Source organism: Lucilia sericata, unplaced genomic scaffold, assembly GCF_015586225.1.
Source record: "Lucilia sericata isolate MDLA Ls3-8-SP2 unplaced genomic scaffold, ASM1558622v1 Contig000252F_arrow, whole genome shotgun sequence".
Classification (NCBI taxonomy): Eukaryota; Metazoa; Arthropoda; class Insecta; order Diptera; family Calliphoridae; genus Lucilia; species Lucilia sericata.
This window is the reverse complement of record NW_023994278.1, coordinates 349,289-368,733: the sequence shown is the minus strand read 5'-3', so window position 1 is coordinate 368,733 and position 19,445 is coordinate 349,289. Positions and strand designations below refer to the sequence as shown.

Below are 19,445 nucleotides of genomic sequence, written 5' to 3'. Positions count from 1 at the left end.
AGCATGTTTCGTTTTTTAAAGCTTTAACATAATAAGAGATCACACGTTTGGTTGTTCTTAATAAGTTTTCTACATACTAAATATGTATGTATGTATATATGTATGTATGTATGTATGTATGTATGTATGTATGTATGTATGTATGTATGTATGTATGTATGTATGTATGTATGTATGTATGTATGTATGTATGTATGTATGTATGTATGTATGTATGTATGTATGTATGTATGTATGTATGTATGTATGTATGTATGTATGTATGTATGTATGTATGTATGTATGTATGTATGTATGTATGTATGTATGTATGTATGTATGTATGTATGTATGTATGTATGTATGTATCTATGCACGCAGTTTTCTCTCCATATTTTTAAAAGTTTTTCAAAAAAAAAATTTTATTCGACTTAATTTTTGTTGCTGTTGCAAAAGTGTGCGCCTTAAACAATATTTGTAGAAAGACGTTATTTTTATTAGAGATTAACTTTTAGATCGTTTTTTAAAAAATAATAAACGCGTACAGATAAAATTTTTATATTAAACATATAAATACATTTTTATACAATGCATTATCTGTATTCATATTTTTAAAAGTTATGCCCCTAATACATATATTTATACATTAGTATGTTTGTATGGATGTATAAATAGTAAAATTCGCGTCGTTTTTGTGTCGGCGGCGGCTGCTGTTCAGTACGAGCAATTTTAAGTCTTTGGAGAAACTCGGTGTTGTCTTAACTTTAGTTCTCTTTATATTGTGGATACGCTGGTTACGTGTTTATTTTTATCGTTTTGTGAGAGGTGTACGCTAAAAACTTACATAGATTTTATAAAAATTAAAAAGTGCTATGTCTATAAATAACTACGTCACACTTAATATAAAACCACTGAAAATTTTAGACTTTTAAGAATAAACAAATATAAAACTCTAACGTCCGTCAAAAACTTATTTAGTACATAAGTACGTACTTGTAAACTTACAAACATACATTTAACAAATCGATTAAATACTTATTTACTTAATAACTACATATTTTAAATCCTTAAAGGATAAAAGTGAAATCATCAACATGAATGAAGAAAAAATGTGGAAGAATTTCTACGAGAAGTTACAGGAAGGAAAAATGAATCCTCAAACTGAGCATGAGTGCAAGTAAGTACATAAAAAGACCTATATTAAGAGAAATTTTAATTTCTTGACACTTTGTCAAAAATTCAATATCATATTACTCATATTAAGGCGAATTTGCAAGGTGATACCATTAGGGTTTTTTTCATTTTACATTAAGAATGTCAGCAACTATTTATAAACAATAATCAGCTGAGCTCGTGATACTACCTTATAAATGAAACCTGACTCATATTAAATAGAAGGTGTTAAAAAGAAAGCAACAAAAATACAATTTCTCTTTTATAAAATCAGGGGTGGGACATTAACATTTTTGAATCATAATGAATCTTTTATTTGGAGCAAATTGTATAGATTTGCATGCTATTTTTCCTCAATATTTCATTAAATCTAAAGCCTACTTCACACGAGCACACTTTACGTACGTAGTGAAAAAGTAAAATGAAATTCCAAATCCGTATGACAAAATAGAGAATAAAAGAACTATGATTTACATATATTTTTTGCGTTGACACGATTAGTATAAAACAATAACAAAGTAAGATGTAAACAGCTGTTTTTACCAATAACACGCAACAGAAAAATCCGAATTTGTTTACTTTATATGTAACCTAAATTAATTTTTTTATTCTTAAGCTTGACATTCCGTTTTAAGTAAAACCATTATTCCAAAATACCAGTACTGCTATTAATAGAGGAGCGATCAGTTATAGCAAATAAAAAACACATTTAACCCATTGAAGGTGTTAATACATATGTATTGCGTTATTATTAGATATTACAATAAAATTAAGTTTTCCGTCTCTGTAATACAAATAATACTCTATATGTTAGTGGGAGTATTATAAGTTTTTTATATTTTTTGTAACTGCATCGTATTTGGGCTTAGGCATAATTGGATTAGGCAATAATACAAGAACAGGATACATTTTACTTCTAAAGAATTAAATTAATTTTTTTTGCATATAAATGCTTAATAAAGAAGTTAATGTTTTATTGTAGAAATTTTTTATCACATATGACATAATGTTTAAGAAAAAACTAGACAGCCTATTTTATACTCACTAGATGAGTCGACTTCGTTTCATTTTTGGACCACTTTTTTATAATATAAAAGTGTGTGTAAGAGAAAACAAATTTATAGTTTTGCTATGAAATTCTTGTTAACAAAACTGGAAATCAATATTTATTGGGTTATAGTTTTTCATAGGTATTATGTATTTGAATTTTTTTTGCATGTCGTTTCACTTTGTACAAAAGTCTGAAGGTGCTTTAAATAAGGTTTTTCTAAGAAATTTCGTTATAAATTTATTTATATTTGCCAATTGTATAGTGTATTATATTTATCATCCTTGCCGATATTTTTTCTCACATTAACCTATGTACATAAATGTATGAATCTATATTTGTTTCATGTTATTTGTTGTTAGTCAGCGGCATGAGTAAACAATAAATTCTATTCATAAATCCGGTTCTCTCTCTCTCTTTCTTTATACTCTTATATTCTATTAAACATAATCGTATATGTACTTTTTTTTGTTGGATTTTTCTATTACACATTTAAGAAATACAAAGTGATCAAAAAACTCTCTATGTACACAAATATGTATGTATGTATTATCTACTTGCAAAGAAAAGCCAAATAAAAAAGAAATGAAAAATAAACAAATGTTTTGTCTACAAATCTGACATAATTACTCTAGACAGGTCGTGATGTTTCAAACAGTTAATAGGGGTATTCGCTGCATTATTCATTGGTTTGTTGAACAAAATTCTTTATTCATATGGGTACTAGGGTGATCGATTATTCGACATTTTCCAAAAACCGGTTTTCGAATAGTTTTAGTATTTTTCAAATTAGAAAAAACCAGTTAACCGGTTTTTCATTACAATTAAAAAAAAATATTTTAATTTGAAAAACTTAATGTTTATGTTTAAATTTGATTAATAAAACATGGTCCGAAATGATTTTTAACAGTTTAAAAGATTAAAGATAAATTTAGATCTAGTCGTCTGATTTACATTATTTCTTTGATATAAAAAAATTAGGAAAAAAGTGGGACACTTCTGTTAAACATGTAATCCTAGCTTATTTTAAAAGCCCTGTTTAGGAAATTTGCATAGGCATTCCAACACTTCCATAAAATTTTAGCCGTAAATTAATTATTGTAATTGGAATATAATCTTAAGATTGCTAAATTTTATCAAACAGTTATCCATTTTACAAATAATTTTTAATTAATTAGGAAAATCAAAAAAGTTTAACCAAAAGAGCTGTAGAAAAATATACTCTAGTTCCTCGACTCGAATATTTTTAAAATTTAGACGGGCTGTATTATTATTTACTTAAAAATTTCATTTAAATAATCTTTGACTACAAAGCAAATAAAAGTATTCGAAACCGGGTTTTAAAAAGTGAAAAAACCGGGTTATTCGATATTCGAAAAATCAACATTAAGAAAAAACCGACACTGGTAAAGCAGAAAAAACCGGTTTTAAAACCGGTTGAAAAATCGAGTCGATCACCCTAATGGGTACGCATGGTACCGGTAGATTAACAGGAAACGGAATGTTGTTTACTGAATTGAATCTTCTACTTTATTCCCCACAACATCGTATGCAAGGCTACCTGGATATTAACTGATGGGGTGATAGAAATCCTATCACCATTAGCAAACTTTGACGTTCGAGTAAAAAGAGAAGTTGATTGTATCTGGGACCTCCATCTTGTAATCACATCTCTCCGTCTCAAAGTTTCCGAAATAGGTATACCTGAATCAGCCGCAAGAAAATACGATGTGAAAAACCCACAGAACCGTAACTATACCGAGGAGTTTAAAGCGGGATTGAATATGGAACCTGATGGAGAATCATTCCTTCTCACTTGAGAACGCTGCTAGAGAGCATCTAGGTTATAGAACATTCCGAAACAAGAACATGGCATCTGATTCTTTTAAGAAATCAGGCTCAATACAGCCAAAAACTCGATTGGAGAAAGCAGCGCTAAGAGGGACCTATGCTGGTTATGACAAGATGGTAAAGCGTAGCGGCAAGACAATACGATGTGAAAAACCTACAAAACCGTAACTATAAAGCGGTGATAGAAGACGCTTTTATACAAAACTCGGTTCTGATGATGTTCAAACCTCTGTTGCTAATCGAAAAATTCTGGGATACTGGTGAACTCGAATCTCAACCCAAGGAGGTCAACATACCCAAAAAAGGAAACCTAACGGAATGCCATAACTGGTGAGGAATAACAATACTGAGCGCTGTGAACAAGATCATAAGTGAAAGATCAAGCTATTCTACAGGATCTGAATGCAGCTAATTAGTTGTGGCCCTTTGTCCCTCATAATAATAGGAAAGGAAATCAAGATCAAAAATATAATTTTCCATAAAGTTCAAATTAACAATAAAAATTAAATATTAAAATGAGAAACGGTTATGCGTTCTGGAATTTTTTTTAATTAATTAAGGATGTTTAATAAATTCAAAGTGTCCATTATTCACACTTATCAAAAAATAACGCAATTTAATATTTATTTTTATAAAAATTTTAATTTAAGTTTTGGCATGAGCTTGTTAACATTTTGGCATTTTTTGCCCAAATTTAAACCTCATTTGCCTAAAAAACACCAAACAAAACTAATCGAGTACACGATAAACAACTTTTGAAGATTAATTTTAATCGTAAATCGTTGACCTGAAATCTGGCTCTAAATGCAACAAGTTTGACGTTTCATTATAATAGACAATATAAAATTAACTACATTTTTACAAAATTACCAAAAATAACATGTTACGTGTTTTATATGAAGCGGCACAGTTGAAATGAAAAATATCGAGTACTACTTCAAAATAAAAGAATTTTAAAGAACTAGCATTAAATGAATGAACTTTAATTTTTTTTTTTTTTTTGGGTGTACATAATCACGATTATTATTTAATTCAATAAATTATGTTAATGTATGTACATGTTAGCTGTTCACGTACATCTGTACATATAAAACTCTACGACTCTAATGGGTAAATAATACAATAAATGTCTCTGCGAATAGCGTATTTTAATTATGCGTTATGAAAAATATTTATTTTTTAATTAAAAAAAGGATGTCTATAATCCGATAGCATTTTTTGGGTCATTGTTAAATTGTAAAATTAAGAGCATTCTTCCTGATTTTACATATAGTAAGCTTAAGTCCTTTTTTTAAATACGAAAGGTAATTTCAATTTTTTATTACAGAATGATGAAAAATAATAAGACGTAACACACTTTGTTAGCTACTTATTTTTTAAGAGCACGCCTAATGTAAACTCACACATTATGTTAAAATAAGTCAAGATCGTGTTATTAGTTGCAATCAATTGAAACCGAATTCTTAGTTCAAATTCAAAACATGAGTGTGTAATAGATACTCGGTTCATTTAATTAACTACCATTATAAGTCAGTATGTTTACCAGAACTATTTATTATGACCAACGATTGTACTTTAGGGGCATGTAAAGCATTTTCATGTAAATACCCTGTAGGAAATGTCAATGTTAAAAATGTGCTTAATCGCTATTGACTTTGTCAGTAGTACTAGTGTCGAATTATACCCTATACAAGGCTTAGTGCTATTGACATTTAACATGTGCGTGTCATTGAAAATCCTCTAGTAACATTATGACTATTGACTCGGTATTGACTAAGTACTTCTCATGGATCCATATGGTGACATTAGAACCAGGAATTTACTAGTACATTTCTATATCGCGAGTCCATTCAGTTTTAATTCAGACATTTTCTTAAGGAATATTGACATGTTTGTTGACAATGCCACTAGATATACACCACATCTTTGGTCTCTGTATTTTTTATATTGACACAGAAATGAAAGATTGGAGACATTTGAACTAGTACTGTTGACAAAAAGATATATGGACCCAGTCTGACTGCAGGGTATGTAGTTCAATTAATTACCTGATGAAATAATTTAATTATATCGGGATATTGGTATAATCAAAAAGTGCTAACTCAATCTAAGAACAAATTATTCCTCAATTCGTTTTGCACGTCTGCTATAAATTTAGGATCAAAATAAAAATATATAAATTACATATGTATGTATGTTCTATACAACTTCTCTGAGGAGAAAATTCAAATTATCTTTTTAGTCTTTCTTATTTATGCAAAAAATCTAAATGTAAGTCAAACTGGTGTTGTTATCTTATTGTTCCAGATAATAAAATTTAAGCGTTATGTTTATTCTCTATTAACACTATCATAAAATACGACCAAAAGAATAATTTCTTTTAAAATTTGCGTAAAAACAGTTTAAAGAAACAAATTAATACAACCCTAAAACATACTTATAGGTATTACTCATTTGCTAAATAAACTATTTCGAAATAAAGTTGAAAAAGAAACAAAAAAGTAAATAAACCCCAAAATAACAGTAAAACATTAAATGTAAATGCAATACTATACTATACAATGTAGAACTACTTACAAATTTTTTAGTCAGACATGAGTACATGTATTAAATACGTATATAAAAATATACTTCATATTAAGGTGGTTCGAAAAAAGTTTTCGTAGTTTTCAATTACATATCGCTCATTTATTTACAATACTGTCATAGCTCAAAAACATCGCAACTATGCTTGCTATAAAGGGAAGGGAACTTAAGGAAGTTAAAATGACGAATGCAAACCTGTCAACGCATCGAGGACTGAATTAAAATCAAGGCGAGTGAAATCCATATGACCACTTGAAATAATGACAAATATAAAGCTGAGAGGACAGTGAAACGCTGGAACATTTTCTTTGTCATATTGGCATAAGTGTATTTTTCGGATACTGTTAACCCAATATTGTAGTAAATGCGCGATATCGAGGGTCTATATTCAATAGTCTCTATCTGTCATTTTTATGAAAATAAGATTTTGATGGCAAAATATCCAGTAAACAATTTCGCATCAGTGATATAAATTTCAAAGAAAAAAAATTTTTTTTTTTTGCCAATTTTATAACAATTTTTAAATTTCTCTATCTTAAAAAAAGAAAATTTCTGAATCCAAAAATTGCTTCAAACTGTGTTATTTTGGACAATTTTCTGTTGCAAAACAAGTTTCATTTTACTAATTTGGACATGCTGAACACAAATCGGTTTAATAGTTTTCGAGATATCGCTAATTACGATACTAATTTGCTAAAAGCAATATTTTGCTTATTCAACAATTTGGTTTACTTCATTAAATTGCATAAAATATAATATTTATTGGTATTAAATTAAAAAAATTATATGTATTTCCATGAAAAACTCTATCTGAAGGTTGTATGAACATTTTCATAGAAAAAAAGTTCTATCTCATATAAATTTGTGAATAATTTAGCAAATAATGCAAAATTTTAAATTCTTTTTATATAAGGATTTAAAATGGGATCGTAAAAATATATTGTAGAAGAAAAAATTCTAAAATCTTCACGAACTAGCGAAATAAATTGTTTTTTTGCTCTCCTGAAAACTTGTATTATTTTAGATAGAGACTATTGAATATAGTCCCTCGATATGTTCTTTAATTTTTACTATTGTGAGTCGAATTTCTGAGAAAAAGTTAAAAGGATTACTGACGTAGGTCAAACTGTTGCTAAACTTCTGAAGAGCAAAAATACAATTCTTGTTTATATTCTTTCATAGTACAAATTTCATTTTCCAAATTCCTGACGGTAATTCCAGATAAAATAAAAAAAAAAAATAAAAAAGCGTTTCCGCGATGTTTTATTGAATTTTTTAACAAAAAAACTCTTGAAATACGTATATATAAAATCAGGGTTGGAAATATTTTCGAAGCACTGAAAAATAAGGGTAACGATATAGATTATTTCGGTAACATATGTATACGAACTCTTCTATTAGTCTATTGGCTCGACTTTAGAATAGTCTATTGTCAATGGTTTGATATCTAGTTTCTAGACTACTTTATAAATTAGTCTTTGGACTAGTATACGGACTATTTCATAGACTCATTAATACACTAAGTAATCTAATATATAGACTAGTCAATTGTCTAGTCAACAGACAAGTCTAGTCTATAGAGTAGTTTATTGTCCAGTCCATAGACTAATCTATTGTCTAGTATATAATTAGACTACAGGTGTACAATAGACTATCAAGTCTAATGACTTATGCTATATATACCCTGCAAAAATTATTGAAGTACATAATCCATTTAGGTAATCCAAAAACTACTCGCCTGTAAACATTATTGGAGTACATGATCCGTTTAGTAGTCCTATGTAATGCAGTAATAGATCATGTTTATTATTTTTGAAAACAACATAGTACCATGTTGCGGGTCATGTACTCCCATAACTTCACCAAGGGACTAGTTTTGGATTACTGCGATGTGGTCCTCACTTAGGCCATCACAATGTTAAATATTTGGATAGTTTTTATTTGGATTAGTTTTGGACCAGTTCTAGTCCTTTGAGGAGACTCTTTACACGCGTTTGCGGAGTAGTCTCAATTTTTACAGGGTATGAACTGTTATAAGAATTACGTTTGCAAAAAAATTGATTTGGTACAATCGATATCATAAAAAGTGCAATGTTTTGTACAATTTCTTTCTAGAAATGTTACTGAAAAATAAAGATAAATTTTAGTTGAGTTTTCTCTAAATAATCAATGCCACCCTAATGTAATGTACAAACTATCTAGTTACTAAATTGAAGAGAATGGAAGAAAAAGAGCGTACGGGTTGTAACCATCGAACTGTAAAGTTGGCGTTCAGCGGTGGCGTTGTTGTCAGTGGCATCGTTCGTTGGGTCTTGAGCTTTTACTGAAGTTCATGTTGAACTAGTTTAATAGTGGCAAAGGTAGTGTTTGTTTTGATTTTACCAATTTTTCCATTTTTTTACATATTTGTAATTTGTTTATTTAAAAAATCAATAAACTAAAATGACATATCCAATAACTTAGTAAGCATACAAGATAATTTTTAAAAGAAATTAAAAATTATTAATAAAATAAAAAAAGATTTAAAAAAAGTCGAAATGAAATTAAAACAACGTTTTAAGGAGTTAAGACACGTTTGTGCTCAAAGTATTACTATATGTGGACATAAAAGGTACATTTATCCACTTCTATAGCTACTTATTGTCGGTATGTGTAAATATTCTATAATTTGTTTAAAAGTTTTATAATTTGTTGTTAGCATGACAAATTTTTACTTTATCTAAATAAAAGCTTACATCATAATAAAATAAAAACAATATTAAAAAGGACAAAAAAGTCAGTAAATATACAAAACATTTTCAATAAAAAAGTTTTGTGATATGTTGGTAAATACATACATACATGCATAATACATAATATATTATTTACTAAGGCATTCATAAAGTTATTAATGGCTTATATTTATTTTATTATAACTTTATTAATCCGTAATGAATGTACGAGGTTAGTCCTGGAGAGTAAACACCGCTGTCAAAAATCTAAGTCTAGACTCTAGAGTCAAAAACCTATGTGATGAAAATGTATAATACATACTTTATTATTATACAAATGAAAAACCTTTCTGTGTGATTTTTTCGGTATTTATCGGTTAGAGTTTTTATGTTTCCGCTCTTTATTATATTTCTCCATATAAATACATACATACTTATTAGAGCACCGACTTGATTCACTTGTTTAAATGTATACTATACACACTGACATTAGTACTATCATATCGTTATCTTAAACGAAAACGAGTGTTTTTGTATAATATAGGTATTATTATTCTACAAGAGTAGCATTATCCAAAGTTCGGCTTTGGAACTGTGTACTAGAAAATATGTGTCCTATGTCCAGTCTAATTTCAAAAATTTATATTATCAAAATTACACCGCAAGCTTTCATGTATATTTTGTTTAAATTCAGATGAGAAACATATTAATACCTATTTTACTTATCAGGGTTTAGTTTTCAAATATGGCGATATGTTTGAAAGTTATTTAAAAAATAGTAATATGCAAGGTTGTCAACCGATACCGCTAAACTAGCTCTTCATCAATACTAACATCAATACCGAAATAAGTTTAAATACCGTTATCGCTAAAATACCGCTATCAAATTATGCCAAAATACCTAATTTTTGCATTAAGCTACGTTTACAATGATAGAGTACTCCAGCAAATTGTATTTCTGTTTCTTTTTATCAACAATATTTTAAATTTGACTATCTCGTTTTAATTCACTCCAGAGTGGAGTACTCTGCCATTGTGAACGTAGATTTAAGATCAAACTTCATTTTCGATATAATGCCTGTAAATGTTTTAATTTTTATGATTTTAGGTGACATATGTATATCGTGAAATCATTGTAACTAATAAAAATCAAACTTTTTTCGACCTTATTTTGGAATGTTACCTTGAGTTTTTTTTTGTCGTTGCATTTAAGAACAAAATTCGGAAGTTATATTTTTTATAAAATTTTTAATTTGCTATTTTAAAGAATCTAGGTTAAACTTGGATGGAAAATTAAAGGTGAACATCATTAATTTTATTAGATTTTGGTAGTTGCATTTTATGTAACGATATGTTTTTGTGTATTAAGTAGAATAATAGATATACGTATTCCCAAATATACTCCCTTATTTTTATCTTTATATATTTACATTATTTTAAACAATGTCCGGCAATGTCTGTCCTCATCAAACGCACTCAACCATAATTTTGTTAGAAATGCACTGTTTTTGAAGTCATTGAAGACACCACCAACCTGTATTTGTTAATTTCCACTTTTAAGCTATTTCGCCTGGTTGATTATAAAATAATATATGTACAGTAGAGCAAAGAAAAAATATGAATTTGGCTTGGATGGGTCTAATTTTGTTCAAAATTAGAAAACTGACTAAATTGGCTATAATTTTACACAAGTAATTATAAATAAAATAAGATATATCCAAACAAAATTGCTATTTTTTGGACACCTTCAATGTAATAATTTTGAAAATTTCTTAAAAATATTAGGACTTATTCATAACAATTTATCAAAGTTTTATAATTTTTCATACAAAATTTGTTCTATAAAACTATGTCTAAAACTGATTTGAAAAACTTACATAGTTGTATGAATGGAAAAATGACTATAATGTTGTTGGTAGTGCTATGGGAATACATACTTCGTTTTTATGTATTTTACCCCTTGAACTATGCTTTATATTTCATATAATTTAGTTTATTACAGTTTCAATTGCCGATTTGTATGCAGCACATTAAGCCATTTTATTTCTACCAAGTCGACATTATACAAAGCAAAGTCGTTGAAACATTTAGTTTTTTTGTGCATTGGCAATCTGGTGTCAAAATAACAGCACCACCTTTAAATCTATTTTTAAACTGAGATTAAATTTTGGTAAATATCAAAATAATATTATACCTATTAATTCCCCGTTTACAATACAGCATTCAGCTTGTTCAATATCTAGATCGTTTACACTTAAATTTTTTTGACATTAGCAAGATTTTATTTTAAATGGAAAAAAGAAAACTATTATTTTACAAACTTGTGTTACCGGATATTTTTTATATCAAAAAATAGGGCGGTATAATGTTTTTGTTATTCCGTTTGTAACATATCCACATAATATACCCTGTCCCCATAAAATGCCCACTTCAGAAAATGACTTTAAAGCTCATAGCTGGATTAAAAATGTCAGTATATTGATGAAATTTTACACAAACAAATTTTTATTAACCGAAATCTCTCTACCAAATTTTACGACGATCGGTTTATAATTGAACCTAACCTCCACGTAAGGTTCCCTTCAGAAAATGGTTTAAACGTTCATAACTGACTTATACTGGTATAGCAACGAAATTTCCCTCTACTAAGTTCTATGAGGAACGGCCCATAATTGGCCCTATCCCTCACATAAGTTCAAAACAAGTTTTTAACTTCCTATTTGTAACTAGTTATTTGTAAGCGAGTGTGGTAATACTTGCCTCCAATGTCATCACCGTGTAAAAATAATGAGTTAAAATGGTAATGAATAAGTAAGTAAGTAATACTAGGTTTCACGCGATATTTTTGAAATTGTGATGTTATATCTTTTGTTAAAATTTCAACTCCTTCATCTGCATATCTGTGGCCAAAACACCGATATATGTATTTTAATAGATCGAAAACTGATCAAATCTGAATTTAGTATACAATTCTACAGTCAAGTTTAAGATATATAAACTTAATTTGTCAGAATTTGGATGCAATATAAATGCATAAAAGCAAAAGAAAAATTCTATTTTTTCTAAAAAATTTTCAAAACTTGATTTTATCTTTCGTAAATATAATATTCAATGCTCTTAAAAATAGTGTTAAAATTTTTAATTTATTGTAATCCGTTTAGGAGTTATGATGTTAATAACACATGCTAACGACGAAAAAACTTTTTAAATAATTTTCACTAATCCCAGTGTTGTTTGGTATGCTGGTTCCAAATATGTAAATAAAAAAGTCGTATCACCCTCCAATTTTCCACATTTTCATCTTTTATTTCTTTTGACTGTATACTTGAGTCCCAAATATAAAATTCTGTAATTTTACAGAAATTGCGAATAGTGACCGTCTCTGCATCTAGACTTATACTTTAAGTTATAGAAACACATTGTGGAAAAATTTATAGCTGTAGGGCCACGTTAACTAGTGGCACCGTGGTTCTGAAGGCGAAAACTGTACTTTTTGCAAAAATTTTGGCACTAAATTTATCTTTTTGGATTTTAACAGTAAATAATTAGAATATGTATGCAATTATCGTTCCAATAAGATATAAAACACAAAAATCGATCATTTAGTGTCACAAAACACTTAAATGAGAAGTATTTAAAAGTGTTAACCTAAATGTGGGTTTTTATTCTCATTAGATAGCGTAAACCGTATTTGGGGTATAATCATAAATGCTAAACCCTTCAGACGGCAGTTTCAAAACTCCATTTTCAAACTTTTAGCTTCAAAGAAGATCCCCATGTGACTTATGGACAATAAAGAAGGGAATGAAATGGTATAGAAATTATGTCGATACCTCTCACATATTAGCGGTACCTGCAATTTGAATTTTAAGGATTACGGAGAAAACAATTTTTTGTTAAAATTTTTGAAAAACAGTCTTTATTCTTTAATGTTATTCATTTTATACAAAACTCTTTCAGAATATACAATTAACGATAATAAGAAACATATATCTGAAGTTTAAGTAAAATTGAAAAATGTTAACCTATAAACTGTGAAGGTCAGACTCAAGCTATGTAATATTGGGAAATTTTCTTGAAACCATAGTGAAATATTATTTTTTTAACCGATTTAAATGAAACTTAGGAAAAGTATCTAATGAAGACACGTATTAATGATGACATCAAAAAAAAATTTACATTAACACTTAAAAGTAAATATATTTTTATAATTATATAAAATGTCCGTAATATATGAACAAAATATATTACAAATGGTGGGTGATAGAAAAAAACAGATATCAGATTCGGTTTCAGCAGTTAAATATACATTGAAAATAATCGAATTGGTTTCAAAAATGTTTCGTTGGCCTGTGTTAACTTGTGGGTAAATAATTTCCAATCTAATAACGGTTTTTTTATATCACCTCCGAATTTATTAAAACTCCACCAAATAAATGTTCCATATATTATAACATGTATAATGACAAAATTTTGTTGTTAACAACTTTCGTGATTTTCGTAATATAGCGTTCTAAACTTTAAAATCTGAAAATTTGAAGTATCATCACATCTAAGTGGGTAATGATAAAATTTTTGTTTTTGCACCATTTTTCTCAGCAAAAAGCACCATTTTTCTCATGCGCAAAGAAACAAAATTTGAAATATTTTTGGAAAAAAGTGCATCTTTGGAAGTGTGAAATTGAGCTCATTCTTACTATTTTTTTTTTCTATAAAATCAATTATTAAAGCATGATTTCCTATCAATTCCTCAGATTCTGCTCTGTGAAAAAATTCTTCAATCTTTTCGAAATTTTGAGCTTATCGCGGGAATAATAATTAAAATTTTTCTTAGACAATTTTTGATCCAAAACACAACTTTTAGTGCATTATAAGGGGCACATAAATTCAAAAAAAAAATCTGAAATGCACCAAACCAAATGCAAAACTATTTTTTTTTTATATTTTCTGTATAAGCTAAAAATTACGACAATTTTGACACCTATTTCTTAAAATAATTTTTGAACCAAAAATACTCAAAAATTATTTTCTCGTAATTCTGAGACACATTTTAAAAAGGCTGTTCCTCGGGACACTCTAATGTAAATATGTATAAAAATTTAAATGCCTATTAATTAAAGATATGAGCTAACCTTTTAAACCCCTTTGGTTATTTTAGTCTTCTTTCATTTCCTGTTAGACTTATTCGGGAAAGAATTTTTAGATGCCCAAAGTAATCTGTACAAAGATTATTTAATATTTTCACTGCCTGCTTTACAATATTGAAGTAAAATTATATTTCTTTTAAATATTTTGAAAACAAAAACAACATTTAAATTTTTTTGTTGTTTTCAATATATTTGTAAGATGAAAATGTTCTTTAATATTTAGAGAAACCGGTAGTAATGATATTTTCTATCTATCTATTTCTTTCTATTGTAATAAAATATAGAGTAATGTAATTCTCTTCAATATTACCAGAATTATAAAGATCTATATTTAAAAATGGCTTTTTTAGAAGTATGTTTTGCAAATTCCGAATGCAGCTTTTTTCGAAATGAAATACGAAGTTGTACCTATTTTTATTTGATAGATATCATATGAATATTAATCTAAATATTTTTAGGGAAAATTATCACAAATTTAAATTTTGGAAAAAATATTTAACTTAAAAATAAATGATATCCAAATGATAGAAACTCGAATGACTCAAATTAGTATACATACATACATATGTATATCCTATATAAGGTCTCATGTCATGGAATGTATAGCATTTAGTAGAACAATTGATAATTAATAAATGAACACCTACGTCGGATTTTAATTAAATACATATCGTTATATAAAAGTTACAATAAACAAATTTTACAGGAGAAGCAAAAAAAAAACGTCTTAAATGATAAATAAACTCAAACATTTTCAAAATTTTCTCAAGTTAAACTTATTTTTTATTAAGAAATTAATATTTGAAAATAAATGTGCTGTTTTTGTTTTACTTACGGAGATATGAAACTTACGCCCTTGAGAATTTGTTTTTTCTGAAACCCAAAAGGGCCTATGTTACATTAAAAATCAAACCGGTTTTTGGTGGTCCAATAGGCCGAAACATGGAAGGCAAAAAAGGGCTTCTTTGTTTTCATAAAGATTTTCGAAAAATTGAATTTTTCTTTGAACAAATTCTAAAGCTGTTAAAATAAGCTCTAAATCACTAGGATTCGCTAAAAGTGTCACTTTTGTTTTATTTGATGCCAACTTACAACATTTTACAATTTCAAAGTTAAAAATTCAAACAAATTTTAAAATTTTCTTGAATTTTGAAGTAGTTTTAGAACATATTTTAGAATTTTGTTGATAGGGATTAAAGGCCTGCACAAGACAATAATTTGTTAAAAAATGCCTTGGACCAAAATTTGATGCTCTGTTATGTTATGATGACGCACACGACATTTTTTAACAAATTGTTGTCTTGTGCTGGCCTTTATATGGACGTTGATTTTAATTGTAGAAGTGTAAAATTTTGCAGGAACATGTATTTTGATATGGTGCAACATAATCAATCATAAAGTTGATTTTGATTTTTCTGTAACTTAGGGCTTTTTGGATTTCATATGACAATATGTACATCTTAAAGCTATTCTTTGCCAATAAACAAACTTTTCATAGATACTAATACTTTTAGCTCAATTATTAACGTTGAGGTGAATGTCTAAATTGATCCATGCATAGGGGTAGGGTCAAATGTGGCCTGATTTTCATCAAACCATATGGTTAGGATCCGAAATATTGAAATAAAACAAATTGTATCATGACAGCTTTAAATTTAATATAAGTAAAATATCGGGGTAATATTTTTATGGTAACTATGAGAAACCATGTACCCGTTTCTTTATTATGTAGCAAATTTCATCAAATTATCTTTAAAAGGTTAACATTGAGGAACGCACAAAGATTCATTATATCAACTCTTAATGTCTTTACTACTTCCGTGGTGGACTGTATAAAAGTCGAAATATATGTAAATATACAGGCCTATCACAAATCGAAAGTGGAATTATTACTTTCGATCGGAATAGAATTCTGTGACAGGCCCCATACTAAAAGAAGGACTATCATGTTCGTAGAGTATTAATTTTTAGCCAAGAAAATGAAAATTGAAACTTTTTTGGTACTGAAAAAAATCACATTTTCTATCCCTGTGTTGTATTAATTAAAGTCCTTTAAGGATTTTGCATTTATCAATAAAATTTTAAATTTTCTCATTATTTATTATTTTACAGGTTACAAGATGCTGATGGAGGATTTTTTGAAAAATTTGGCTCTTTATTACGGCAACAATCTCAGCTAGAGGAGAATGATCTTAAAACGTCGTTAGCACCATTTAAAGAAGATACCTGTGTGGAAGAGGAAATTGAAGAATGTGAAGAAAATGTTGAAAATATTGAAAATGAAAGTAGTGAAGAGATCGATTGTTCGCCTATTGAAAATTTAGATCTGGAACCTGATTTTGATTTGACTGAAGTCAAGGAAAGAAAAGAAAAAATCTTTGAGAAATCAGCGGGAATGAATGTAAGTTTTTTTATAAAGCATCAATAACATCAATGTAAATTGCAAAATTCGTTATTATTAAGTAATATAGCATACAAAGTACATAGTTGGGGTTTTAACACGGTTTAGGCGCCGAATATCATTCGATAACATATTGTCATCCATCAATATTCTGATTGAACCTTTGTCTGTTCTTATCGCATACAATCTTTAAATTCGAAAAATTCCAAATTTTAATTTATCAATTTATAACTGCGGTTTCTTATTTTCCGGACTTTGTTCATTCATACTTACTAAGACATATTGATGATGTATGTATGTCCAGAATTTAATAAAATTGATCCATGCTTTCGCTTAGCCCTCAAATACGACGGAAAAATATAGTTATTTTTAAACTAGGCACAAATAATTCCTATATAAGCAAAAGTTCCACTTTGAAATCAACCATAATTTTTCAAAAGGCGTGATTTCTTTAATTACCAAACCAAAAATGCCATTTTGGCTTCCTGAGTTAAGAAATAGGGTCTGTGTGTCCATGCAAACCTCGTGCGCAAATTTTATGATAATGTGATGAAATTTGGCACGTGCTATTCCTTGAAATATAAAAAACCCATACAGCCGTATCCCCGAATAGTATTTTGTAGCTTATAATTCTGTTAAATATTCTAGCTTCTCTACAAAAATCGACACAACTTAGATTTATTTAAGTTTAAATAGTGCTGATTTTAGTTATGATCGGTTCTTATTTGACCCAAGTCCCCTTCACAAAATTACTTGAAAGTCAATAATGCCTTTATAAACACTGGTGCCACGATGAATTTCTGCATAAGGATAGGCCCTTTCTAACCCTTATCCCCATATAACGCCTTTTTCAGAAAGTTCCTTTTTTGGTCTACAAATTGTGGTAACGTGTCGTTATGACACACCAAACAGTGTCATAGTGTCCATGGACGTTCATGAGAAGAGTGAGATAAAGTCCATGGAATACAAATAGTCCATTTAGCATGGAAAGGCTTTATATACCAAAGCCGGAATTCGAAATATACCGGAGTTTAAAACCTTTTCTCTACTTTCTTAACTCCTAAACAAATTGTTCAATACATTTATGTTTTAAAAGTGTCACAGAGTCCATTGACACTAATAAAAGTGTTTAAGATCTACATTTGAAAATTTTGTCGACTTAATAATAAAGGTTTAGCTTATGAAATATCACTGTCCTTTATCCTTTGAGGTATCTCAATCTAAAAAAGACTTTAATTGACAAAAGCTGAATTATTTATCACATTTCGCCTTTATTTGGCTACAAACTTACATGAAGCACCCTAATGAACAAAGTTTAGAATTTTAAACAAATTCAGAGCGAACATTAGCACACGCGTATTCATAAGAGATTTTATCTTAATTTTAAATTAATTCTTTTAATATTTACACACTGATAACAATTCAAAGATTAATTTACAGCAGCAAACAAATATGGAGTGTACATTGATTTTGTCATTCCCTATTTTATACTGAAAACAAGTAATAATTAGAATCATGTACATTTTGTTGTTACAAAGATAAAAGGAAACAATATTAAACAATTTGCTACCAAACGGGTTGATCAATTACAATATTGTGTATTTTTTGTTTTGCTTGTCACTGTATAAACGATGCTCGATGCTTGAGCACAATTCAAATATATTTACAGCACTTTTATGCTCCTTTAGCAAAGGGGCATATTCAAACAAATTCGAGAGCCCAAAAATATATATCTCAATATATATATGGTCTGATAATGACCTTAACAATAATTATGTATGTACATACATATGTATATGTACATACGTAGAATGTATGTATGGTGTAAAAGCTTGTTTCGTTCTTTAATAAATTTTACTTTTCTTTATTAGGACTGATTTTAGAGTTGCCAAACATTTTGCTTTAACTTTTGCATATTATATTTATGTCGAATTGTATCACGAAATTAACATAATATATGGTCTATGTCCGTCCTACATTCAAACAATACATATAAAATTTTACGACATAATTTATGTTATTATGAAAATAATGTACTATTTATCGCATTTTATCACTATATCTGTTAACATAAGATTTTTTCGCACGATTTTTTGCAATAAACTAAATTTCTGAGAAAGGCAATAAACTAAATTTCTGCCTCTAGGTGGATTCATATACCAATTGTAGGGTTGTTACTTTTACAATTTTCATTAAAAAAAGTAGTCGAACTGGAATTTGAGCTATGTTTGGTAAAAAACATCTTACTCTGTGGTAAGACCATACATAACTTATTAGTCATACTATTTTGATGTTCAATTTTGTAAGTGTATCCTTATCGAAAAGAGATATTTGAAAAACACTTCGCCTTTTAGACATTTTTTTACTACAAAACCGATTTATGACGGTTTGCAATTTTATTTTTCTTTAACACTGTGCGACATCAGTATGCTATTACCTTTAACATGGCGGTGTAAAAGATGTGAATGAATGAATTTTTTATCTCTAAAGAATATTTTATAGTTATTACTTGTGTAGGTAATAGTTAATTCTGCATGTCCATTTAATTT

General features: G+C 28.3%; 1 protein-coding gene across 2 annotated transcripts in view; it reads left to right on the top strand.

The window, feature by feature from the left end:
• The first annotated feature begins 736 nt into the window (after positions 1–736).
• Positions 737–19,445, top strand: part of LOC119602773 (protein unc-13 homolog 4B) — a 41,111-nt gene continuing 22,402 nt past the window's right edge. The window contains exons 1-3 of one of the 2 annotated variants that reach the window (XM_037954467.1): positions 738–964; positions 1,053–1,156; positions 16,608–16,896. In XM_037954467.1, the coding sequence (XP_037810395.1) occupies positions 1,074–1,156; positions 16,608–16,896 (372 nt within the window). In that variant the 5' untranslated portion in view covers positions 738–964; positions 1,053–1,073. Of the gene's footprint in view, positions 1,157–16,607; positions 16,897–19,445 lie in introns of both variants that reach the window. The other variant, XR_005231366.1, reaches the window with a different exon arrangement.